Below are 27,608 nucleotides of genomic sequence, written 5' to 3' on the forward strand. Positions count from 1 at the left end.
CTCAGAGGATGCCCAATGCCTGGAAATGTTCAAGGCCAGGCTGGAGGGAGCTTTGACCAGCTTGGTCTAATAGAAGGTGTCCTTGCCTATGCCAGGGGTGTTGAAACTACATCATCTTTAAGGTCCCTTTCATTATGTGGTTCTATGATTAATAATAATATCAGGCAGTCTAGACAGCTTACATGCCTTCTACTGTATTACATGTTAAATTATTCTCTGAGGGTCTTTCTGTTCCCTTGAGTATAGGATCAAAATGCTACAAAAATTACTTCAAGACAAATCTCCCTCACTGCACCTATTCTGTGCTGTCTTATCTAGGTGCTCCAAGTGGGGCCATGCTATTTAGCAAATTAGTTTGATCAGACTAAGTTTTCACTTATTAAAGTTCACTTTCCCTTTATATTGGTAGAATTTTAAACCCAGAAGGGGTCATTGCAGCCATCTGATGTCACGACTAGCAAAACACAGCCAAAAAATAACTAGGTTAAAAACACAGCAGAGCTTTTTGAGAAAGCTATTTCAAAAAATATCCAATTTAATATTCAAAACTTCAAGTGCTAGGGAGGCCATCATAGCCTTTGAATAGCTGTTTCTATGGATAATTACCCTTGCAATTAAAAATGTGTGTAGTGAATAGAGCCTGAATTTGTGTAGTTTCAGATTCCAGCCAGAGGATCTTTATGTGTCTTAGTCAATTAAGAGAAATCATCAAAATGCAGTTCCACACTTGTGCGTGTAAAATCCATGATTAAACCACCTTTTATGCTTTTTTCCCCCCCCAAAGAAATAGACTTCACTCTTCACTCTCTTCCTATGGGACATATTTTAATTACTTCTAAATATTATTATGACATTCTTCTTCCCTCTCTCAGTATCTTTCTTGGGTTGTGGACACATGGAAACTGGGAACACTTTTTCAAATCAATCTAGGATGTGCTCAAACCTTTTTCAGACTGGACTAAATACAACCCAGTTACACCAATTAATATCTAAGCATTTTTATCCTTTCATTTTATGATCAATTAATGTTTGTTTGTACTCAATCCTTTTTCATCTAGAGCAACCTTTCTGAGTCAGAAAGTTTCTCACAGCTATTCTTCAGAAATAGAATTCTAATTTCTGCGCTTTCCACATAGGAAGGGAGTGCCCTATGCTCCTTCTCAATTTTTCTCTGTATTTTACAAACAATCATTTGAAAAGCTGGGCTTCTTTCACTATCGCCATGCTGCCATAAGTTTTCTCTCTATAGAGGTCCAACTCTGTTCTTCTAAGGGCAGCAGACTGATTTTTATAGCTAGAACAATTCATAATTAATCAATAAGAATTCTATGCTTTTAGCTTGGCTTGATGTAGGGGAAACAAAACAAAGAAGAAGTTAGAGTGGACATATCAGTCAAAACTAGCTTTATTCTAAGAACCTCCCCCTCTAATCACCAGGCTACTGGTTCTCAAAACACACCAGTGTGGTGCTCCTGTTACCTTACTGTTCTGGGAGAAGAATGCAATGAGACTGTCAGGTGTAAATACACATATAATTTCAAAACAAGGAGAAAGAGAACTTCCCAAAGTATCAGGTCAGCTTGCAAGCCCTAGTGAAATAAAAATAGATCAGAAGTATAGGCATGGCTGTACTCTAGATAGTTTCGAATTTCCTGAAATAAGGTTTACATAGTCTTGGGGAAAAAAAAATCACCTTTGTCACCAGACAGTAATTCAGTGAAATTAGAAGATCCAGATGTCCAGAGAATGAGCCCTTCACTTTCCTAATTTTCAGAACCTAGGTAGTTTCAGTATGCAGTGAAATCCACTTCAGTGGTGTCTCAAACCAAACCATCCAAATCTCTACCTGTTTTAATACTCTTAGGATTAATGGCATCTGTGTAATATCCAAAAGTGAACCTTACTTTTGTGACTGCAATGTGTCCTGGTTCCAACCAGGACAGGGTTAGTTGTTTGCAGTAGCCAGGAGGGGGCATGGCTATGGCACAGGTTATTCTACGCCACCTTATGTTATTGACAGGGCTGGGGTGAAGGGAGCCTCTTCCCAGGAGAAGGGGCCTCTCCCGTCAGGGTAGTGAGGCTGGGTTGGGCTCCAAGAAGCATTTTGCATGTCAACCAAATCAGTCTTTTGTGCACTTCTGTTATTAGCATTGTTGCTGTTACTATTATATAGCTATATGTTATGGGGTTTTCCCACCTCATTGCTATCTCCAGTAAATTGTTCTTATCTCAGCCCATAATATTTACCTTTTGTGCCTCCAATTCTCTTCTCCAGCCGCCCACAGTGGGAAGAGGAGACAAGGAGAGGGAGAAAGCAGCACCATGCTTTTCATGGGAGCAATAAATTGGAGAATACCATTTCTAAACCATGCCTCAATCGAAGAGCAAAACCTTGTATTTGAGAGATGCAGGCTTCTCTTAAACTCTAGAAAAATCTCATTTTTAACAAAACATCAGGTTACATAATTCAATCATGTATATTTTCAATCATTTTATTCTAAGTATTAAAGTAGTCCCAATTCTTGAGCACACTAGCCTCCAAAAAATGTTGTAGTTTAAAATAGGAGGGATTTAGACTTGGTAATATTTTTTCTTTTTATCTATATAATAAAAAATAAATTCATTTTATCTCTAATCCTTACTAATCTGCTGCAACAATGAGCATGACAGCACTCTCTGAGCACTAATTATTTAACATTTCTTCTGATAACAATGCCATCTTGCACTGGCATGCTAAAAGCCATGAACCACTGGTTGTGGGAAAAAATACTTATTCTTTCTATGAGGTTTTTTGCTAAATAGTAGTGACTATTAAATGACACTTAAAAAACACTGTGTAAAAGTAATAAATCTCATTCACTTTTAAAAGGAAAAATCTATTTCTGCAAATTCAATATTCATATTGCATTTTATTTGTGGAGAGTCTGGCCCTGATTTAGAAAAGTATTTAAATGATGCTCTTAGTTTTGAATTAGTATCTCAGATTTAAAGATGAGTATGTTTTTAGGTCTTTTGCCAGGTCAGAATTTATGTACAAAGTCAACATACTGACACATGTCACAAACAGTAACAGAACAGCAAGTACAAAATAACAGAGAATGCTCATTGGCTAGAGAAACAAAATATGTCTTGAATCTTATATTCAGAGAATAAGTTTATTAAGAGATTATTCTATTCCTTTTAAGCTATAACATCGTCTCAGACTTTCGCCTGAGAATCATAATACTGTTTTGCATTGATTGTCCTGCCTCTCGGTGTGTAATATTCCTTATACGGATAACATAAGGATCTCTTGTATACAAGCGAAATTTTCCAGGGAAATAAAAAAAAAAAAAAAAAAAAAAAAAAACAAAAACTAGAAAAAGAAATTTACATATCCACTGAATACAAATAGGATTAGTATACAGTTAACAAGAACTGCATTCAAGAGGAGTCAAGAGCATTTGCAAGATGTTTAACAGCCAGAATATGAAGTAATGCTGAGATGCAGCTGCATCTAGATAATTTTATAGTTTCTTTGTTCTTAACAGGATTCTCTCATACTACTATTTTATGTGCAATTAATCAGCCTTAGAGGTCTTGTAAACTCATCATAACACCATTTTCATCTATGCAGTGGATCAAGAAATATACAGAGAATCTCATCTCTATCTTTAAAAGATAAAATAATTGACATCTATAATCCTTTCTGTGTGAGGATAGTGTGGAAAATGCCATAAAGCCATACTCTAATTTGCTTTAAAATGCTGCCAGAATTATTCATAGGCATGATGTCTCTCCTGGAAGAGCAGCTCAGTGGTTCAGACAGACAAGGATTTATCATGATGGGAGCAGAGAATGTTTAACCTTCCCATTAGAATGTGGAATAGGTACCTTCACACAATATCACTCCCATATCTCCTTGAATGCACGGCCCCACTCCCTGCAATTAGCACCATCTCTGCTCCCTGAAATAAAGGCCTAGAAAACTTGGCAAACAGTGAATGCTAATTCTCACAGCGAGTTCACCTTGTGAGCTTAGTAATGTGGGCTGGCTTTATAAAACAAAGGGGCATAAACTTGAACACCTCCACCTACTGAGATTCCAGTTATTTTAAAAAAATTACAATCCTATGGTTTTTAAGCCTGATTTCTCCTAACCTTACAATGCACTGTGAGCAAAGTGCTGACGGCATATTCCTTCCCCTTTGTAAATATGTTGCTTTCTGGACGGCCCAAAGATTTCATACTGCTTGCTCCGTGTTTGTGAGAAGCCTGCAGCTGGAGAGACTGCACTCCAGAGATCCTGAGGGTGGCTGGATGAGAGCCGCATTTCGGATGTGTCCTTCCACACGGGGCTCTGCTGTGCTTGCCCACCCTGCTGTGAGTCTTCTCAGCCCAGCTGGCAGCCAGATTATTGTGTATCGCTGCTCTGCTGGCAGTTACAGCACAAAGCCCAGCTGAAATTCAACATGATGATCCTGATAACATTTTGCTGTGCAAGGACACAGAGGTGCTGAAAACTGGCACGTACCATTCCCTCCTCCACCTTTCTTCCCCCACCAGGATCCAAGGTTACTTGCCCCTGTTAAATTAAAGAAATTTAGTTCATGGATAAATGTGTAGAGACATCATTCATTCCACATGGTGACAGGCCTGTTAATGTGAATTAATTTGTGCCACTTTGAAAGCAGGGTACACTCCCCCATCCCTTTTTATTTATCCACGTACCTTGGCTAAAAGTACCTGGGAAAAATGAGACAATGAAAAAAACCCCACAATTAAAATGGTCCAACAATATTGTACAATTGAGGTGAGGAGGGCACTTCATTAGCCTTTTTCATAATAAAACTATGTGAAGCCAGTAATTTAAAACCAACCTCAACTTTCATATTTTCTAAATAATACCATGTCACAGGGAAAAGAGACTTTGTCAGCTGCCCAGAGATAAATGGATGTAGTATTTAGAAAAGGTCAAATAAAATTGCCCTAAAAGCTGTGTGATAAATCAGAATTCATTTCTAGTCTAGAATACAGTATGCAAAAATGTCATCATGGTATTAGCATTCCAGCCAGCTATATGCATTCAGTGTCTGGAAAGAAAAATCAAAACGCAGTCTTTTTCACTCTTCTTAGCCCTACAAACTGCACAGAAATAAAGAGAATGAATTCAATTTTATTCTTGCTTTTAGGTGTCCATAACTGTTCAGTGTAGCATCCTAATCTTTTTTAAAAATATCCCATTCAGCTGGAGACAAGACAGAATTACGTAGGGACCTTGGCTCAGTAAATCTTCAAATGAGCCAAGCTGAACTTATTTTAACATTCAGGTTTGCTAATTCAAAGCTCTTTCTATTTTATTTTAGGAAATCTGTTAAAATATGATAAATAATCTATGAAGAAAAATTAATTCAAAATGTCTCCTGACACATTTTTCAGATCAAAATCACATTTTAAATGGTAGATAAGTTTTCCTTATATATGCTTTTCATTGCATTATTTCATTGCATTATCTGATTTCCTGGTTAAGAAAGGTATGGTCTGCACTCATGACTATGGGCAAGAGTCAGATCATTCATTTCTCTTCCATCTTTATTTCTGTAAAGGCAGTGGTATGCAACATTTGTTTATTAACTTTGAGAACACTCTAATTCATTACTGACCACAGACTGCTTCTCAGAATAACGGTAAGATACAATACAAAGCCAAAAACGTTCAATATATTTTCTGATTTTTCAATTTAAAATATTCCTGAAAAGTGCCTATCACTATGTATTTATGAAAGAGCACAGATATCTGTGCTGTAAATACTGTATGGAGAATTACTCTTCAATTTAGACTTATTTATGGGTAAGACAGCAGGCAGTATGCAGTAGAGACTTCTGCATTTAGCAATAAAGAGAATAAAGACTTCATGCTTCTAGCCAACCCAAATGACTTGGAATCAGTCCTTGAACGTTAACAGCTGATATTCATTTGTGATCATTCTGCTGCCGAGGTGCCTGATTGTCTACGGATGGCAACGTGCCCCTTGCAAGGTACCATGCCAGTTTTCCAGGACACAGCTGCCAGCCAACTGCGGGCTGAGGTGGTGAGAGCTCACTGCCCTGCCAAGGCCACCCCATCTGCAGGAGGAACATTGTTTCCTCAGAGATGGGCACGACAGTGCCAGGCGCCCGAGCCAAAACGAGACACAGGAACAATAGAAGAGAGGATGATGTGCTGGGTTCAGGCACTTCACTCTGCCAGAGGGTGAAATACTGTAGGCATCCTGAGCAGCCCATGAGGAACACTGGTGTCCAGCATATCCAGCGAAAGGCACAATCTTCAAGTGCTCACACGTGTATATTTATGGGAGAAAACTCTCTCAAGCACTGATGTGCTATAGGAAAAGAACACAGGATTCACAGAACATATTTGCTTGGGAAAAATTTCTATGCTGTGACTGATTATATCAGAAAAAGGCTTCAGTAGATACAATATTTGCACCTTAGTCATGATTCCAGTTCCTATTGGTCATGAGTTTTTCTGCCAACCAAAGTTATGTATCCTTTTATGTACTTACATAACTTTTTACTTATATAACTTTTTACACAACTCTTTAAAGTTGGGTTTTAAAAACCTTCCCAGCAATATAAATTCTTAAGTTTACAGACACGAACTATATTCCCAGGACACTCAACACTCATGCTAATGTTATGCTTTTTATGTAAGTGCTCAAAGACCTCTGTGCTAATTGCAGTGTTCACCACAAACACAGCAAAAGCCAGCAGTAAAAAGATGAATAAAAACTAAGCACATCCAATGTGATCAACAAGTGAGGTACTGCAGTAGTACTGTATGAACTCATGTCCTGGTCTTGATCTATTTCACGATGTACCTGCAGCATTGCTACACATGATTTATATCCATACTGCTGATTGAGTAACTGAGTTTCCAGTCAATAAGCCATCTAAACTTAATTCAGTTATCAGGTTCTTTCTTTAATAAAACCAACCAAACAAAAAAAACCACAAACAAACAAAAAAACCCCACCAAAACAAAAAACCTACAAAAACCAAAACAAAATGAACCCCCCCCCCCAAAAAAAAAAACAACCTAAAAATGCAACTTAATTACTGTTTGAGTCATCTAGTATGTGGAGAAGCAACAGGGAGAATGTGAGTTACAGACTGTGATGAAAACACAGAATATATTACTAAACAACTTTCACGGCTAGAACCACATACAAACTATGTCATAACCCTAATCAGGATATATGATGAAATACCATTGCCTGTTTTACCGGTTATAGGATTCAGGAGGTTTTTCTAATGCTGATAATTTTCTATTTGTGTTGATATCCTCATCATTCAGTAGTATTTGCAACCAGAATTTAGGAAATTATGTTTACAATTTACTTATTTACAGACTGTGTATTTTAATTAGATAATTTTATGCCTGACTAGGTAGCCATGTATTTAGATCTCATGTAAAAGCAAAATTCTTCAGCTGCTGACCAACTAACAGCAGGTGACTCACATAAATACGGTGATTAACTCATTTACAATTTCCAAAACTGGGCATTTTCAGAAATACTAATTTACATAAAGGAAAATTGGTCTACTTTTCTTCAAAAATATTCAACAATCTATTTTTTATTATTCAGTCAACTCCATTAATACACCAGAACACTAAACTGCATTAAAACTGTACACTTGTTGCCTTTAAAGCAATTTCTGCAGAAAATCATTACCTTTGTCTGCCCTCCTTTCAGAATAATTTCCACAAAGACTGACCAATAAATGCTTACTAAAATGTCGTTAAAAATTGTATTTATGTCATTTAAGAAGGAGCAGCTTTAGTCTAAGTACCTAAGATAAAATCCTAACAATCTCTAATTTAAAAACCCTAACAATCTCTAATTGAAAAACTACAAAATACTATATTGCACATTAATATCAGTAGACTGGATTTTCTCTCTTCTAATGCCATGCGTATAGATAAAGAATGTAAAGAAGAGTTATTCTCTTCGCTAGAGTTGGTGAAGAAAGAGAGCAATGTCCTAAAGTTAATCCATGTGTCTGGAGATGAGAACTGCTTCTTGGAGATGCTCAACTCTTCTCACTGCTCATTTGAAGAAGCCTATGACAAACATACTCCAAACATAAGGTACCTTGGTTCACCAAAAGCAAGGATCTTCTGAAATTCTGTTATATAAGGTAATACACTTTGGCTTAATGAACCCGACTGGCTGGGCCAACCCAAGTGCCTCCAGGTTTGAAGAAATGTGATTCTAAATAAATCTCGACAAAAATAAATAAGCCAACAAGATTGGCTTTCAAATACAAGTCTTTGTTTCTTAGCTTAGTAAGATCACTGAGATTTTTTATTCTTCTGATGAAAAATGTGCACAAAAACTAGAATAAAGCGTACAAAATCTGTATAAGAGAAACAGGAATGCATTTTTTTACAGGTTCTACAAACAAAGAGGTAAGAAATCTTTCAATTTGTGTAATTAATCTCTAGCTCAGAAGGTAAGTTTTGGTGCAATGTAAAGTTTTAGTCCCTTGAATAAATGACTCAAGCTATATTATCAGACATATACAATATTATCAGACCAATGAAAAATTTTCTGAGTGCTTTTTAGTCCACCGCCTTATAAAGCAGGATAACTGATAAGGTGTGGAGATGAGACTACATGATCAAACAGATTCTTCCCTCTCACAGCAAGGCCAAGCTAATGTAGGCTGTTACCTCCAACTACAGCTCCCTTTTGAACACCATGAAACGGTGGCCGATCTTCCACAGTCTACCTGAGGCAAAAGAGATTTCTGTCATACTAAATCAGTTTACACCTTTCTGATTAAGCCAGAATACAATTTATGGAACAATCTGAAGTCAATTCTCTCCTTAGCTGAACCGCATGCTTTGAGATGAGACCCATTCAAATTTCCAAGCAGATCCCAAAAATGACTGCTCACGTTTACTGAGGCAGTAACTCCTTTGCCAGGTTCATTTCATGTTCTGTAAAAAAGGAAAACCCTGTGATCTATCAACTCTTATAAAAACAAACAAAAAACCTAATAAATTAACAAAAAACCCAATCCAAAACCAAAGTAAACAAACAAGCAAAAGTAACGCCAAAAGGAAATTATGGTCCCAGGATGAAAAACAACCACTCTCCTCAAAGTGATTAATATTCAAAGGCAAATCTCCCGGGCTAAATAGAGCATAAGTATTTGGAAAAGACAAAACACCAAGGCAGAAATGTACTGATATTGAAGTAACTAATTTATCTGCGCAATTTATCAGCACAGATTTTTTTTCGTGTGTGTATGTATTTATTTTAAAGAATCTTATATTTAGAAAAAAATTGCTCTTACAAATAGTTAAAATAACACCTGTTTTCAGATCCTACCAGCAGCAAACACTCCCATTTGAATATTTATAAGGGCAGTTCTTGGCTGCTTTATGGCTGATACATGCCAGAGTCTATTTCTGACCCACTCCATTCACAATTAAGAGATGGGGAAGTGAGATTTTCACTTTTTCCTGCTGTTATTGCTCTCTGACCACCATTTCAGTTGAGGGGACAGCTCAAATAGCCTCCCTTTACCTCATGCCAAAAAATCAGGAAATATTTTTGACAGAAATTAGAACAAAATTACTCATGTCCTAGGACATAGATTCCCATCTTTGGAAAAGAGTAAGTCAATAATAATGCTGAAAAAGGTTCCATAATAGGGCATTGCTTGTCTCCAAAGGTACAAACCAACAGCTGTAGGTTTTTTGCCTACTACATTTCTAGTTATGTTTTAATGTCACCAGTTTAGAAGTTCTTTTCTATAATGATTACTAAGAAAATCAAATTTCAATTCTGTCACAAGTATGCATAGCAGCTGAACTCTGTAAACCATATACTTCCTCTCCTCTTTTGTTGTGTCACCTATTCTTTAAGTTACAAAGTCTCCTTATTCCAGTAATGAATAATCTACATACACCTGGAGCAACAGATTAAAGAGGACATTTTCTATTTCATTTCAACAGCAGTCCCATTTTCTAAGTTAATTATGAAACACCACATTTTACATGTAAAAAAATTAGGGTTGATTCTGCCTTATTCAATCTTTATCCATCATCTGCAAAGTTAACTTCTGATCACTGAGACAGTGAATACTTGGATGAATAGGGTTTATTAAAAAAGAAAGTATAATTTTGAGTTTAATCATATATTTTTTTGGTAAGAAAAGCTACTATGGATCTATGTGTCAGGCAGAAACTAACCTTCTGGGCTTTTAAGAAGTGTGTGAACACTATTCTTGACTTCTGTAATGAAATCCTAATAATGATAAATAAATACCAACTTACAGAGTAATTCAAAGCCATGTAATAGAAGTCCATTAAAAAAAAATCACAAGTAAAATGCACAAGTGTGTTTTCTACATTTGTGCAAAAAAGCAAGGAAAGAATTTAGGACTTCTGTGACAGAAAGAAAACACCTTAGGCAACTCCCATCTTTGCATTTAGAGGAAGTTTTGTTAATTTCATGGGATGTTCACATTATTGGGCAGTTTTACCTTGGGCTAGTTAAAGGCTGGTCCATGCATTAAATGTCCTTTAGTGGCTCTCTGTTCCCTCTCCTTTGCTGGTGAGAGAACATCCACTCTAGAACATGATTGAAGCTGCACAAGATGTGATTTTCCCCTGGAGTTGCCTGATTTTCTGCAGAGATCATAGAAACAGTATCAGGTCACTCTAGTTTTAGCTTAGTTACCGCAGGTAAGTGCCGACAGACCGTAGGTGATATGAATTTCTGGCTATTAAATATTATGCTTGATCTTAGCTTCCAAGAACATCTTTCCTCTACTCCATGAAGCTTTATGTTTCTTAGCAACTTCTCAACTCTTATAATACTCTCTGAATTATAAGCCCTTAGCTTTTCTTGCTAATAAACTCATTTATAAGCATTTTCATCTGCCAAAACTTCCATTCTTCTCAACCCCTGTCCTTTTGCCATTTTAACTTTAAACATAGCATTATATTTGTGTATCTCAAAGCATTTATGAATCATTTTACTTCTGGGGCTTTTTCCATCATGCTGCAGATACATTTAGATTAAAAGATAATAGTGGAAAATGGTTCCGTTTTAATGCATTTGTTTATTCTCATTGTTTTTATAAAACGTCAACCTGACAGTGAAGTATAATTGAGTCCTTAGTCACTGATAAAAATGAGCAAGAAAGTGTGGCTGTGAACAATGCTACAACTTTGATCCAAAAAGACAAAATAAAGGTCTACCTCACAACATCAGCACTATTAATACAATATATCTGTCAAGCTTATTATTTTTCTGTATGTATGTATGTGTGTGTATAGAATCATAGAATTAGTTTAGGGTGGAAAAGATCTTTAAGATCATTGACTCCAGCCATTAAATTAACACTGCCAAATCCACCAGTAAACCATGTGCCTGAGGTTCACATCTACATATGGTGACTGAACCACTTCCCTAGGCAGCCTGTCTCAATGCTTGACAACCCTCTCCATTAAGAAGAAGTTTTTTCCTAATGTCCAATCTAAACTTTCCCTTGTGCAACTGGAGGACACTTCCTCTCATCCTATTGCTTCTTACTTGGAAGAAGAGACTGATCCCCTCCTGGCTACAGCCTCCTTTGCAGAGAGTGGTAAGATCTCCCCTGAACCTCCTTTTCTCCAGCTAAAGAACCCCAGTTTTCTCAGCTGCTCCTCACAGGACTTGTGCTCCAGAGGCTTCACCAGTTCCATTGCCCTTCTCTGGACATGCTCCAGCTCCTCAGCGTCTGTTTGTAGTGAGGAACCCAAACTGGACACAGTACCTGAGGTGCGGCCTCAGTAGTGCCAAGAACAGGGGGACAAACACAGCCCTGCTCCTGCTGGCCACACTATTGCTGATACAAGCCAGGATGCCACTGGCCCTCTTGGCCGCCTGAGCATACTTTCAGTTCACTGGCAGCCACAGGAATTGAAATAGAATTTGTAAACACTGTGCTCCCCTGTTTGGGGCATGCTCCTGGTGGCAGGTAAGGTTATAAGCTTCAGAAATGCATTAAACTTCTACAGTATACTAAACTAAAATATCATGTGTCTGGAATTCCACTCATGATGTCTTTATGCAAATTGTATTACATACAGACAGTTTAGAAACATTTTATCTATGTTTACATGTAGTACTGTTCTTGTGCCTTTAAATGGTCACTTCCTGACTGAAAATCTCTTATTCTACCCAAATTTCCTCAGCAATGTTTCCATCGGTAAGTTCTTTAATCTCCCTGTAAAGACCTTTGCCTTAAAACCTTTGTTTTCAACCTGATTTTATATAAATCTGAACAATCAGACCCTAATCAAGTTCACATTGAAGTCAATGGCTAAGGTACTTTTTACTGATTCAGTCAAAAGGAGTGACAGTGGGAGGAAGAGCAGGAGGCACACACTGAATCTTAAATAGAGAATAGACTTTTACATATAAAATATGCATTTGTAGGAATAAATGTATATTCATAGTTCTTCAGTACTAGTCTAAGTGTAGAAGACATTTCTCTCAAAAGCAGTTTTAGGGAATCAGACAGAAAATATGATATGATCATAGGATACTTTCTTTGGGGTCAGGATAACAGTAAGACAGTTGAGCCATTTTGTTATTAATATTTCACTGGCTGGGTCCCTACTCCTCTCCCTCTTTTCTTATTTTGAATAAAATTTATTGTATGAATTATTATTTAATACCCCTAATTTTTTTTTAATATATTTCTGCAACCATATGGAAGAATAAGTATTTGCATAGTGGTAGAGAATGGCAGCCAGCTTCCTCTGTTAACTTTGGAGACTGCAGGGTATAAATAAATCTGCAAAAATTCTCCAATAAAATTTTTAACTCTGATTTAAGTGAAAAACTGAATTGCATTATTTTCCACTTGGCATATTATATCATAGCTTTATATGTTGATATACAAAAAATTCTATAACAATAAAAATGTTGTATTAAGAGATTTCTTTAACCTTGCACTTATGGCCAGGAAACATTCAGAGGGCTCGCAAAAAAATTCAGTTTTGAGGACCCTTGTGAAGGTTTCTGAGGGCAGTTTTTCTTGTGTTTTGGTTTCTATACGATGTCCTTGAAAAGCAGATGTTCACTGTTACTTACAAACAGATGTGCAATGATGAAAGATACACAATGGCTTATTTTTCCTATAAAAGTACACCTAACGCATGATGGGTAGGTTTCCAGGTGCTTTCTCAACATGTTTTGGTTCTGTCTTCCTATACCCTATGTGGTGTCAGTTTGTCTTGTAGTTTACCTTAAGATCTTGAGTACCAAAGGCAGCAGTGTGCTGTGAGCTGTCTCTCTGCTGCATTTCAAGCTAAGTGTTAAAGTAGCCATCAGTTATTCAAAGAAAATGTCAGTGCAAATTCAAAACTAACACTCCCTTTGGAGGAAAACTGTTTTTTTTTCCCATTCATGCTATTCTTTGCAAACTAACATATAAAATTAAATTGTTGTTTCAAATAAACAATGGATTGAATGGACTCTAATATTAATATAGTCAGGTAAAGCCAGCAACAACAAAATATAGATTTAGCCTGAAGAAATCAGACAAGTAAATACCTCTAATAGTTCTTTCATTGACTAGGAAATAGGCAGGTATAAAAGGCATTGTGGCCAGATCCAATCTAATTCCCACAGAAGACCTTACACCTAGAAGAAGATTGCAGTTGAACTGAGCAGGTTTTCCATACAATTTTCCATGGCTCCTAGGCCTGAGCTGGTGGGAGTCAATGCAGCTTGGATGCTGCACACTGAAATAAGTCAATTATTGCATTCCCCAGAGAGAGAGGACTGAGCACTTAGATCCCTATACATTCACTTGTTTTGGGACATGTCTGAAAAAAAGGTTTGATAACAGCTGACTTGCCGTTCTATCACATCTACAGAGAGTGGTGGTAGTCCTGAATCAGCAAATTGCTGGAGGGAAGAAGAACACAGTTTGTGATTTCTCGCTTTCTGGTACTTAAACACTTAAGGCTACTTTTGTGAAATTCAGAGAGTATCTTTGTCTGCTCAGGCTTCTCTCTACCAATTAGATGCATAAAACCTCCATTTGAACTAGGACAATGAGGTTGGTGTCTTCTCTGTGGAGAGAGCTGCTGATGGTTCTGCATAACTACTCAGTGTGCAGAGAGCTGACTCAGGAACTGCAAATTAGGGTGCACTAGTCCTGCTCAGCTTTGTCAGCTTGCCAGCACTTGTCTTAAACACACTCGCTTCTGGATCCACAGACAATGCCAACACATGAACATGAATGGAAGGACTGTGGGATGAAGAACACAATAGCCAAGTGTAGATGCAATTCTGCTGCTGATTGATACCGAAGATCACATAAGTGGGGGTTAAAGTGGAGAGCCTGTATGTGCTTCCCAACGAAATCCAGCAATTTATTTGCTGCGGTATTCATAGAAAATTGCTAAACCTTCTAAAATCAAAGGCCAGAAGTCAGATTTGCACAGTATTGGGACAGTCCATAATATCAAAACATTTCTGCTAGTTTTAAAAGAAAAAAAGACTTTCAAGAATGAGGAAGTTGTTTGCAGGCTAAAACTGCACTGAAGTGTTGGACCACTGCAAAGTCTTTTACACCAGTGGCCAGAGAATGCCAATGCATTATGAGGGACAAGCAGGCACGTTGCATTACAATCCTCACTCTCATATTCTTAATTTCTGCTCTTGGAAACTTAAAGGTGGCAGGTGTTCATCTGAGGTCAGCTAAATCTTCCAATCTTCAAATCTCTTTTTTTCCCCAGTTTGGTCTGGTAATTTTTTCTCAAGAACTCAATTCTTTTTAAGGGCTTAAAAATAAAACAAAAGAGAAGCAGGAAAAGAGAACAAGAAGCAAGAGCAAAGGTGTTCTTTAACATATGAACCAAATTAAAGTGACATTTTATCTTTTACAGAAAAGATTATGGAAAAAACTCAGCAAGCTTGCATCACAAAATCTCCCATAAAAAGCACACACTGGAGTATGTGGATAAGTTTAAAATTTCAGATGACCAGAATTATTTTCCTGACAATTAAGTTCTTTATTTTGTATTTCTATGTTCACACCATCATTTTTTTTTGGTCTGAGATATATTTTGAGACACAAAGCTTAATCAGAAAATGAAGTGAATTGTAACTGACCCCTGAATAACTGAGAATTGAACTTAGATCCACATTGTTGATTTCAGACTTAATTATCTGAAAGTCTCAAAGAAATTTTATTTCTTTACTATTTTGCTGATGACTTTGTTGACGGCAACACTTAACAGATAAGAATTTAAATTCCAGTTAGTATTCCTGATGCATTTTAGGTAAATCAGATAGTTTCTTGGCTAATGTTTTCCATAGAAACCTGAAGGCCAAATAAGCTATTAGGATTTGTTTTCTGCTTCAGGCTCACAGAAGAAATAAAATTAATTGCTCTTCTCAAATCATGATTGAAAACCAGTGCTTCCATAGGTTGTCTTTGAAACAGAATTAAGACAATCTATAAAAGGAGTCATTCTAAAAGGTCAGCAAGTTGTAAGATGATCTAGATCTCCTTGCATTGGTTAACATACAGACTTTTTATTTTCCTTATTTCCATTTGATTCCTCTGAATTTTCTTTCACTTCCCTGTGCTAAAACAGCAAAAATGTAAAACCTGCTTTAAGATAAATTACAGAATTTCTAAATATAGTGGTATCAGCAAGCTCCTAGATGAGATTTGTTTCTTCACCATTATTTTTATCATGACTTGACCATATATCATGATATGCATTAGGATACATCCTTTTTTCCAGGAATGCCTCTGAAAAAGTTCTAACTTTTTTTTTTAATATATTTTCTTCAGGTGCCATATGAACATCTTTTGTAGGTGGTAAATCATCTGATGTGAGAATTTTGAAGGATTATCTGTAAAATGTGCATTTCAGCAATCCTGCACAAAACCTTGATTAAAACAGTTAATTTTCTAATGGGTCATGACAGTGTTTAATAATGTTGTTAAACTAAAATAGTCTCATTACAGTTCTTAATTTATAGTTAGAAGTTTCATGCAAAGCTGAACTAAAGGGTATTTGCTGGGCAGTAGGCATTGAGCAAAACCCAAACCACAAACTGAGCAAAAGAACTGCAATCAGAAAATCTCTGTTTATGAATGATACAAAAATATCCAAAAGGACAGGACTGCTTTGGATTCTGAGCTGTGATGTGGCACACGGCAGGAATAAACCCAAACAGCAGAGCTACTGAGAGGGATTCTCAGCAAGGCTGGCTGTCCTACTGAGCAACATGGCTCAGTTAAACTTGGGTTATTAAGTTCAATACCAAGGTAGCTGAATGATATTTAAAGACCTGTGAAATGGAGAGGCCAGGCTGGATTATATCTGACAATTCTCACAGGTAGGACATAGACCACAGCTTTTGTACACCTCCTACTGCCTTTCTCCTTTTGTTGAAGCTGCTGTTTCGTTTTAGGCCTTTTCTCCTGAACTGCTCTTCTGGAACATCTGATGATTCCAGTGCACACAAAGTGGAAAATAGAGCAGTGCACCTGCAGTATGTCTGGGATATCTGGAAGGCATCTGTTTTATTTCTCCATGAAATGTGTGCAATTAACTAGATCAGTTTATGTGCCTTTTCTTTCCAAAAAAGAAGGAAAGATATTCAGCACAGCTGAAGAACCTCAACTCAAAGGATACTTCCAAGAAAGAACTCAAGTGTGGATACAATTCACTCCTGCTTTTGTGCCACAGAAACATCACAGCTCTTAAACTCCCCTGGCTGGATAATCCTTGGGCTCCCTGCCTGAGGAGCACCAAGGGAAAGAAAGAGGAAAAAAATAATGTGGCCCCATTCATGTCAGAGGGTGATCCAGTTCTTGTAAATCTATGTTATCTCAATGAAAATTCAAATAATTAATGACTGAAAGAACCCTTAAAACAACAGATAGTGATACAATCATAAAAGCTCTGCTTGCTCAGCTGGGCTGTTCCTAAACCAACAGTTTGAACTGAGGATTAAAGTTTGCTGAATACCATTGTCTTTTTAGATTTCCTTTCCTTCTGTGGCTTTAACAAGCCAAATCTCTTCAGCCAATGAAGCTAAAATATACAGGACACATAGCTCTTTATCTGTCACACCCTGCAAATCACATTTTCCAAGCTTAAAGTACAATTTGTTTTGGCTTTTAATTACCTGACTTATCACCATGTCATATTCCCTCCCCCCTGCAATAATTACATTCTGAATCACTGAGTCATTCAATATTGGCCTTTATTTATGCCTCTCACAAAATGTTGAATGTTTATTTATAAACCATGAAAAGCAGAGTTTGTAAGAATATTGATTCAGCACATTAGAAAAGCAGTGGCCTGGCATTCTGCAAGTAAAGTAATCACAGGCAATTACTAGAGACTGCTTTTCACTACTAATCTTGGGTTTAACCATATAATTGTATTACTGAATTTATTTCACTTTGCTCATATATCACCAGTTTCCTAATAAGAAGTCTGATATTAACATAATTTAATAATATTCAGGGGATGAATGGTTTTAATTGGTTTAAAAAGAAGGAGATATATAGCCTATGCCATACAATTAGAAAAGTATTGTAGCAGCCTCTTTTTATTTTGTAATAAATGATAATTAATATTTAAATGCATTAATGAAATAAGTTCTTAGTGGCTGGGTCACAAATCTTTGATGTTTATGCCACTAACAAAATCACTAACTGCTCTTAATGATGCCCCTGAGCTAAGCTTCACTTTACTCCTGGTATAAAAACTACTTTGGTTGCTGGTAGCATGAATTTTCAAGTGTGAAAGTCAAAGCCAAACTCAGAACAATTCTTCTTGTCCTTATCCCAATGTACAATGGGAAGAAAGTGCTCAAATTCAGGCAAAAAAACAAACCACAAAAAGGCCAAACTTAGAGAAAAGCAAAACTAGGAAACAATAACTAAACCCCTGGATCTCTGTAAATAAAAGAAATCTGCACTTACTTGCTGGGCCTTGTGAGGCAGGTTTAGTGCAAGAGCCAATGAAGATTTTTTTTTCATTAAATAAGGAAGAGTTCTGAACCAAACAGAGCATGTGTAAAACAGAACCAGTTCCCAAGGACAGATAGAGTGATAATTGTTGTAGTTCAGCTGTTCATATATATGGGAAAATTATTTCAGGAATCACATGTGCCTGGAAATCCTGGACCCTCCTGTTAAAAATTTTTAATTCCCCATGTGTTTTTCTGCTTACATCCCCAACCACTCAGTGACAGTTCAAAGGGATTATTGTGATAGCTGAAAATGCTTTGTTTGGAATCAGAGAGAATATCTCAGCATTATTTTCTCACAAAGTGTCCAGAGCTCAGACACAGTAAAAGATGAACATGAAAAGTATGCATATGTCTTTTCTATCACATTATTGGTAATCACAGCTAAGAGTAACTACAGAAATATTTTCAGCAGCTTATCCAGCTTAACATTAGATACTAAACCACAGTTTGTCAGAAAAGCTTGGGATTTTTTAGTTTAGTTTAGTTTAGTTTATTTATTTATTTTATCTAAGAAAATAGTTGATAACAAGCAAATTTAATAATGATAACAGGCTAATATGCTATATTTTTACACCGGAACAGGGAGGAACAGAACTATTTTTTTTACCAAATGGTATCAAAATAGAAAAGCCTGTTTTTTAGAACCTAAAAAAGTACTGAAAAAAACAGGTAGTAGAAAATTTAACTAATTATTTCTGAAACAGTTGTTCAAAACATCCACAAACATCTACTACCCACAGCTTAAGAAAGTATAGCAGCTGAGAAGCTCTGCTCCTATACTGACCTTTAAACTACTGCCACTGATGTAAAATCAACTAAACAGACCTCTGACTTAGCGAAAGTGGCAGCTCTGATGTTGCATATTGAATATTATATATTGAACCTGCATCAGGGCAAGTTCAGATTGGACATCAGGAAAAGGTTCTTCACTCAGAGGATGGCTGGCAACTGGAACAGTCTCCCCAGGAAAGAGGTCATGGAACCAAAACTGTCAGAGCTCAAGGGGCATCTGGATAAAGCCTTTAGTCATATGGTTTATTTCTAGTTAGTCCTGCAAGCAGCAGGGAGTTGGACTCAGTGATCTTTACAGGGACCTTTAAACTTGAGATATTTTAGGAATTCTTCTATATTAATGAATAAATTGATTTAAATTAAGAGTTAATATTCTCAATTTAAGAAATAATTACTTTTTGCCCATATGCTTATACAACTTTCTAGAATATATGTATATAATTTAGTAAGCTGGTCAATTCAAGCCTGTGGAAATATACTGTACTGAGTGGAGATTTAAGCAGCATAGGAACATAGCACTGAGAAATTTAATGCATTAGAATGAGAAATGAAAAGATTTAAAAATCTCTGAAGATTAAAAATTGTAATTAGACTTAGGGATCATGAAAATACTGTTCAACTAAAACAGTGTAATAAAACTTCAGGCACGTGGAAGCAACTGTGTCTGCTTGCAACTGAAATATAGTATTAGAAAAAATTACAAAAATAAGACATCCTAACCACCTTCCTTCCCCATTTATCTAAGTGTGACTTACTAAATTATAATCTCACTGACAAGCAAATTGCTAAACTGCAAAATCCTATTGTAAGTGGAAAATATTTGTGATATGTGTTGCCTCCTTGGAGTGCGCTTGAGTGCACACCCCATTAAAATAAAGGAAGTGTAGCTCCTTTGCAAGGAATACACCAACTACATTGTTTTCAGACATTACAATCTCTCTGAGGAAAAATTAGAAACGATATGTCCCTGACATTAGAGAGGGAACAAATCCTTCGTGCCTGACCCACCAACCCTCTACAGAAATGGTCCAGAAGATGATGAGACAATAAAGGCCCAAAGGAGATGTTACAACTTTCTCATTAGTCACTCTCTTTCTCATGGTGTTTAAGGTGTAGGCTCAACATTTCTCTATGTCAGTGGCAGTTCGGTGAAATAATGGGTCCACAAATAGAAAGCAAAAAATCTTTTAAGCTTGTGATGTTGCAGGTAGAAGATTCCCCTCTGTTCCCAGCCAGTGCAGAAAATGGACAAAGGATTTTATAGAACTGCAACAGTTCTTCCTTTCATTTTCTGTCTTTATTAATTTCTCCTGACTTATCCAGGTGTGGCATCCTTATCACAGAATCTCTCAATATTAGAGTACAATGAGAAAGAAATCTGTGCTGAATTTGGATGACTTTCAAAATAGCAACAAAAGATGTTTACCTGTCTCATTTTTGGCTGCAGTTATGTGCTAAGTCTAATAAATGGTTGTAGTCTTTTAAAATTATGTTTAAAGAAAAGGATTTGTCATTTTCTACAGTAGATAAACCAGTATAAAAGTCTACAGTTATGAAATGGCAATGAACTATTCATTCTCAGAGTAATCACATCTTATCCACAGGACAATTATTAATCTTGAATATTTGGTGCCACTTGGGGCTCTTCATATCTGCCTCACCAGGCTGCATGTAACACAAAATCCCTAAGGCCAGAAATTGTTTTGCATATGCTGTGGGTATGAATAAATCCACTAAGATTTTAATTCCAAATATAGTTCTGCAATCAAGTATATTCTTCACTTCAGCAAAATATTGATTTTATTTATTTTTTAATAGGATCACAGGATAATGATCCTAAAGAAATATGACCTGTACTCTGCTCTCAGAAGACCCCCACCTGGATTAATAAATCCAGCTCTGGAATCCTCAGCATCACAGGAAAGACATGGACCTGTGGTACTGGGTCCAGAGGAGGGCCACAAAAATTGTCAGAGGGCTGGAGCACCTCTCCCGTGAAGACATGAGGGATTTGGGGTTGCTCAGCCTGTAGAAGAGAAGCTCCAGGCAGATTTGATTAGCAACCTTCTAGCACTTAAAGGGCATTTATAAGAAAGATGGGGGTGGGATTTTTATTAGGGCCTGCTGTGATAGGAGAAGAGAAAATGCATCAACTCATGCCCATCATATCACACTATGCCCCACTGCAAAGAGCTTTGCTGCATTTCTTTAATGACCTCCCTAGAGGCACCAGGAGCAACTGCTACTTGCCCTTGAAGTGGCCTCTTCTCCAGAATGAAGGAGCCCCAGTCCCACAGGCTCAAGGACAAGTAATCCAGTCCAGATCCTGAGGGCAGCCTCTACTGGACTTGCTTCAGTTTATCAGCGTCTTTTCTGTACAAGAAGGGCCAAAACCTGCACACAGTGTTCTAGATGTAGTCTAATGGAGTATCACTATAAAGACATTATTGTGTCTTGCACCACCACTGAACCCTTTTAACGATGATTTCAAATGTTTCCTTCATGTTAAAAGAAAAAAAAAACCAACAGAAGCACTATTGAGCTACTGTTGTCATCTTCAACTGACACTAGGAAAAGACCCACTGTATCATTGCAGAGTTAGCAGCTCTCATTATAGGATCATAGGATCATTTAGTGATCTTGTTATAAACCCTTTTCTTGAGACGGCTTATACACCCAAAGCCCAGAGGCTGAGAGGAAAACATTTCCTGGATATGTGACAGAGGAGACACCTGCACAGTCTGCACAGTCATGTACGTACACAGGGAAAGTGACATCTCAGCAGACCAATCAGACCTTAATCTGTGAGGGATTCACAAATTATGCATCTATTACATGAATTACAAAGCTTACTCTCCACAGTCTGATCCAGCAAGACCTAATGCCTGCAGACAACAGTGACATCAGAGCTCCGTACTTTCACTTAGAACCTGACGCACGAGGACATCATCTCTCTTCAGAGGAAATCTGGGGCTGTAGATTTATGCATTCTGCACATTTGGAGGCTAAAAAGCTGCCCCAGCTAGACTAGGCAGCCTGGGGTTTCACCGTGGCACCCTGCCACCATTCAGAAAGCCTGCAAGAACTGACAGTGCCAGAAATCACAGAAAGGCAACCCTGAAGCTCAGGAAGACACTTGGAGGAAGAGACTTTGGTTCTAGCTGACCAGCAAGGATCACATATCTCATCTACTGAATTTTAAGTGCAAAATTACCCTTTTTCTCCCATTCAGTCTCCTAGACATAAAATCAGGCTCTCCCTTCCTGACTACAATTTTAGCTCCATGGCTTCTCAACTTTCAATTGTAAAATATCACATAATACAGGTGAAGAAAAGTTTAAAAGCCCCATCTTGTTGAGTGCCTGAGTTGCAGTCTGCTGTACAATGTATAGGTTCTACCTCACCTTCTGACTGTGGATTAAATGAATCAAATGAGACAGTCCTCTTGAGGTGGAGGAGTGGCTTAGGCTTGTAAACGTGGGCAAGTATGGGCCAAGCATCCAAATCACTCATGCACTTATTGTTCAGAAGTGAGTATTTGAACATTTCACAGTGGATCTCATGAAAGCATTTTAGAATTCAAGGTTCAAATACATGATGAGGACTGTGAAACGGTGAGATCACAGAGCAACTATCTAGCTGGAACACCAATTCAGGAAAATTACACCTGATTTTGAAATACTGTATGAGAGAAAGTCATTGAGGCACATTTTTGGTGCCCAGATGGGTTATTTTTGCATGGTTTTTTCTTTAATTATGCAAAGCCCTCAAGGATTATAATTGTCATAAATATTTGCATAGATAAATAATTAAACCTAAAATAAATGTGAGTCAAACCATCCTTTGGGAAAGCTCAAGCTTCAGAGGTGTCACTGTTTGTCTATTTTCTCATCAGAAACATGACTAGACATTTCTTTAAAAAATCCATCACCCCGCTGCATGATGAATGAATGCTGTGAGGGCTGTACTTTGCTAATGAACAGCAGAATAAATTTGCTTGAAACACTTAAATTCTGATCTAATCCCCATCTTTTATATATGTAGCCAGCTTTGAATTACAAATGAAAATCATTACCATGTTATAACATTGATGTATATTGGTATTTCACTGGGTCCTAAGCATAGAGAAATGCTTTCCAGTCAGTAGTGCCTTAATATGCCCAGAAGGAACTGAAAGCAACCACTGCCCCTATTTATGAACTTAAGGTGGGTGTATTGGTAGGCATAAAAACCAACAAAACACACCTCCTTTACTAATAAAAAAAAAAAAAAAAAAAGAAAAGCACAAAGACAGGTTTCAATTCTCTGGATTCTCTGGCAAGTTGAGAAGAAATTCAAGCTAAAAAAAACCCCCATTCCGCTTTCAGATTACCTTGGATACTCTGTTTGCAACCTCTCTTCCTACTGTCAGCCCCTGAACAAAGGTGCGGGCAGCAATGAACGCTCGAGTCACTTGAACCTTCAGCTTCCTGGGCACGTCTCCAAAGGGCTTCAGCTGGTCCGTGTACTTGCTCACACACTCCAGGTAGTCCTCACTGAAATGGTACTGGGGGTTTATGAGCTGGAACATCCGCTCCAGCAGCCGAGCCCAGAAGTCGTTGAGCATCTCCTCCAGGTTGACGTTGCCTCCCGTGTAATAACGCTTCAGCTCGGCGAAGAGGTCCTGGAACACCTCTGAGTTCTGCATGTACAGCATGCCGTACGTCCGGACAAACATGTCGTTCAAGGATCGCTCCGCGTTCTCCAGGAGTTCTCGGAAAAACTCTGCAGGCAAAACAAGCAGGTGTTAGTGGCCATAACGGCAAGGTACGAAGGGTCTTCTTATTGCACTCCTAACTCATCATAATTTGTGGTAATAGGTTGATGTCCCAGCACTTTACTAGTGAAATTCATCATTTAGAAATAAAGAAAAATAGAGTATAAACTGAATTCCCTATCAAGGTCGAAAGATGCAAAACCTGTAACACTGAGCAGAAAAACCCATTTATAAGAACACTGCTGGTTTTTCCACTTCTTCGTGTACTATTTTAACATAGTAATCCCTTCCCTCCACAGCCCTTACACTAAAACTTCTAAGCTAAAAGCAAAGACACTAATATGATGATTTAACTGAAAATGTAATTATTTTAGAATTTAAGATTCCATTTTGATCAAGCCTTTACAATGTAGAAGCAAACCATGGAAATAAATCTGAATACTTATTTGCATATATTCTTGAAGAGAACTTGAAAGAGACTTGAGTGGAAATGAGAAGGATCCTTCTTAAAAGTGTCACATGTCTAGGTAATGGTAACAGTATGTAAGTATCTTCAATAAGTTTTTACTCAACTGAAGAGCAGTGCTAGAACCCTTCATCAGTCACGTTACAACCATCCTACTAATTCCAGTCTGTGTTAGTTGTTCATTTTGGAGATGCAGGAATTAAGGTTTTCTTGAAAGGTTTTCAGACAATTTCTTCTGTGATTTTATCTACTGAGGCCTAAACCATAAACAATTTCTAAATTTTGGCTTGTGAAAATTATTCTTACTGGAAATTGGGCCCATGGGATAAAGTAGAAATATTTAATAATCTCCTCTATTCAAATTTTTAAATTGCAATATGGTACTTAGGATTTCCCCAAAAAATTCGCTGAGCATGTACAACAGTTCTTTAAACCCAGCTGACCAAAGGAAAAATAGTATCTCCTGGCTTTCAGAAGATCCCATCTTTTTACAGGGCTTGCTGTCAACCTTCTTAAACCACTTTGGAAAAGAGTCCTGTGGTTTGTAAATGAGGCATTGCAGACAGCGAGGCAGAGATGGCAGTACCTTTGGCAAAATGTGTAATGGCTGCAATTAAGTGATTTGCAGCAAAGCAGGATTCAACACACACCAGGTCTGGGATACCAGATTCTTAATTTGTGGACACTGCCCACAGACACATCTGTGTGTGCTAACTGCAGGGATGTGCTGACTTCTCACACTCTTGGCTAATGCCATCATGTGAATACTCCTTTAACACAGGGCCTGCTATGGCTACAGTGACTTATAAAAATGTAGAACCACTGCAATGCTAAAGACAGGACACAAATTAAGACTAAGTAAGAAAAAATGTACACTAAATTTGAGGGTTTGCAACTGTAATCAGATGAAAACAGAAGCCACCAAACACTGTGGACCAGTCTGCAAAGACTCAGTAAGAAAAGAATCTCTTATTTCTGGCAGAAGTTGTGCAGAGCTGCAGCCTTTGATCTCCCAGATAACTGCAAAGGGGTTATTATGGAAATGTATACACAGAACATTGAGAACATGCTACATCAAAGCATTTATTAAAGGGAAATATAGTCTAATAAATATATCAATGTCTAAATTTTCATTAAAACTGAAGCTCTTCATAAGAAATAAATTACATTCAGAAAAGGATATGCTTTTGCCAAATAGTTTATGTAGGGAAAAGGAAAAAAAAAAGTAGAAAAAAACCCCCCACAATAAAAATTTTGTTGCCAAATGTAATAATTTGATGTCTACAACATATAGGCTTCTGTTTAAGAGAAAAGTGAAACAAAGCTGTTTTTCAGTGTTAGCCCTGATCTAGTGGTGTCTTTGACATCTAAATCACCATGATTACTATTTTGTACATTCAGCACTTCTTCTAGAAATAATGCACACTGACTGCACTGCTGAATAAATCTAATTCTCTAGTCACACAACCCAGAAAGCAAAAACATGGCAGAGAACCTGGGGCTCAAATTAAAGTTTGTTTTAAGGCTGGAGACAGGCTTTCCCACCAGTGCAATTGAATGACAACAGCCTATATATGCTGGGAGGCTGCTATAAACAACTCACATGCTGGCTCCTCACAATCCATAGCTATACTGGGAATCCCACTCTTTATTTTAAAGGATAATGCCACTGCATAAGTCAGTCACAGCAAAGCTTAACTGGGTTTGCTGACAGCTCATCTTGTCTGAGATTATTAGCTTATTCTTTCTTTGTATGGGTGTATTATTTAGCAGTCTCACAGTCAGCTTGTTGGAAGCCAACCAAACTTTCCAGGGAGGAGTAGATATTTATTCTCTGCTTGTACAGCATCCAGCACAATGTGGCCCATGCTGGTCACAATCTTTATTTATACTGTGGTATAAACATTTCCAATAACTCTACAAGCTTAAATTTCATGCTAGTCCCAAATGTGAAGCCATACATATTTATTGTGTAGGAAAGCTAATGTCCTTTAAGCAGCACAGTTATTTAATTTTTAGTCTTCTTACAGGTCTCCAGTCTTTGAGAGCTACTGCTAAAGGTAAATTATGCCATTATAAATTTGGAGTGTTAGTCTTTTGTACACTTTGACACAAAAGACATTTAAGAGAGCTATCTGCATCAGTAACCCCATGCAGGACCAGAATAATAAATCAACAGCAACTGCAAAATTGGATACCTTTTTAGTTCCAGACAGAAAGAGATCACCCATGTCGTGCTAATTTCTCAATCAACTCCCATCCAGCAAAATGAATGCTGCTTTGAAGAACTGCTTGCTGTTTTAGTCTGCAAATCTCCCATTTATCAAGAAGGTAGTCTGCTTTGCAGTGCTTATGTATATAAACTGTGTCCTGGCATAACTGAGCACTTGTTCACTCACCTCAGTAGAAACAGTGTGTGCTTCTGCAAAGGTTGAATTTTGCCATGGTCTTCACAGTAATGTAAAAATTTTACGTTCATTGCAAAGATGATATTTCATCAACTTGCAGGTAGTTTTTGAAAAATAATGTAATTTTTCAGCTTCAAGTAAAAGAATGAAGATGAGACAGACATTAGTCATGTTGCTTAATGTGCTTCTGGAAGGCACTCAAGTACTAGGGTGGGAGAGAAGAATCCATATGAGACAGAGCTGCGCAGTGTTTTAAAATATATATCTTGTGATTTTTTTTTTATTTTTTTTTTTGCTGCCAAAATAGGTTGTCATGAGCAGTGTTAATGCTGGAAATAATTTTTCCTATTTTGAAGTGATGATTCATTCATATGACAGTATATGTCCTATGTATGTCTTTTGTTGCCAGCATGTTTTCATACACATTTAATTTATTAACCAGAGGGTCTCAGGAAGCCTGATCACTTCTATGAGGTAGTTGAAACAAATAAGGTCTAAGGCACACTGAGATACTGAAAAGATGGAGAGAAGATTGCTATTGCAAGCTATGACATTCTCTCTATACACTCAAATGGTGGGTTTCTAGTCCATGGATCACACTTCAACTAGTTTTCATTTTTAAACTTAGGATGCAAGACAGATAGTAACAGTCTGCAAATGAAGTCTGAATTGTTTTAAAATATTTTGGCTATGATAAGACAATTCAGTCACAAACTGAAATGGCAGAATTGCTAGAGTCCATTACTGAAAGGTAGGAACAGCTCACAAATTAAAAATAATGTCTTGTTAGTCCTCACAGTACTTTGCCAACTGCAAGCTGACATTCTCACGCTATTTTGACATAGGCAAACTAGTGTCATAATGCAATTCAAAATGGGAGCTGGTCTATTTCCAAAGTGATAACTAGTTGTCACTGCATGTCAGTGGATCAACATTAGGGATAATATTGCAGCATGAATGATGTAATAATTGCTTTTAACAAAATCTATGGATAAATACCTAGAGGCAATTTTTACAGACAAAAATTTGTATTATGTTTGAGTGGATATTCTATGATCATTCCCAGCCTGATAAGTTCCCTTGCATTTTCTTTTCCTCTGTAATAAGCAAAAGCAATGTCTG

The 27,608-nt window shown here is 37.3% G+C and overlaps 1 protein-coding gene across 1 annotated transcript in view; it reads right to left on the reverse strand.

Moving 5' to 3' along the window:
• The window catches only part of GPC6 (glypican 6), a 725,714-nt gene that overhangs the window by 306,469 nt on the left and 391,637 nt on the right, over positions 1-27,608 (reverse strand). Inside the window, exon 3 of the mRNA XM_058018930.1 lies at positions 23,229-23,620. Within this exon, the coding sequence (XP_057874913.1) occupies positions 23,229-23,620 (392 nt within the window). The remainder of the gene's footprint in view (positions 1-23,228; positions 23,621-27,608) is intronic.

This window comes from Melospiza georgiana, chromosome 2 (assembly GCF_028018845.1).
Source record: "Melospiza georgiana isolate bMelGeo1 chromosome 2, bMelGeo1.pri, whole genome shotgun sequence".
Classification (NCBI taxonomy): Eukaryota; Metazoa; Chordata; class Aves; order Passeriformes; family Passerellidae; genus Melospiza; species Melospiza georgiana.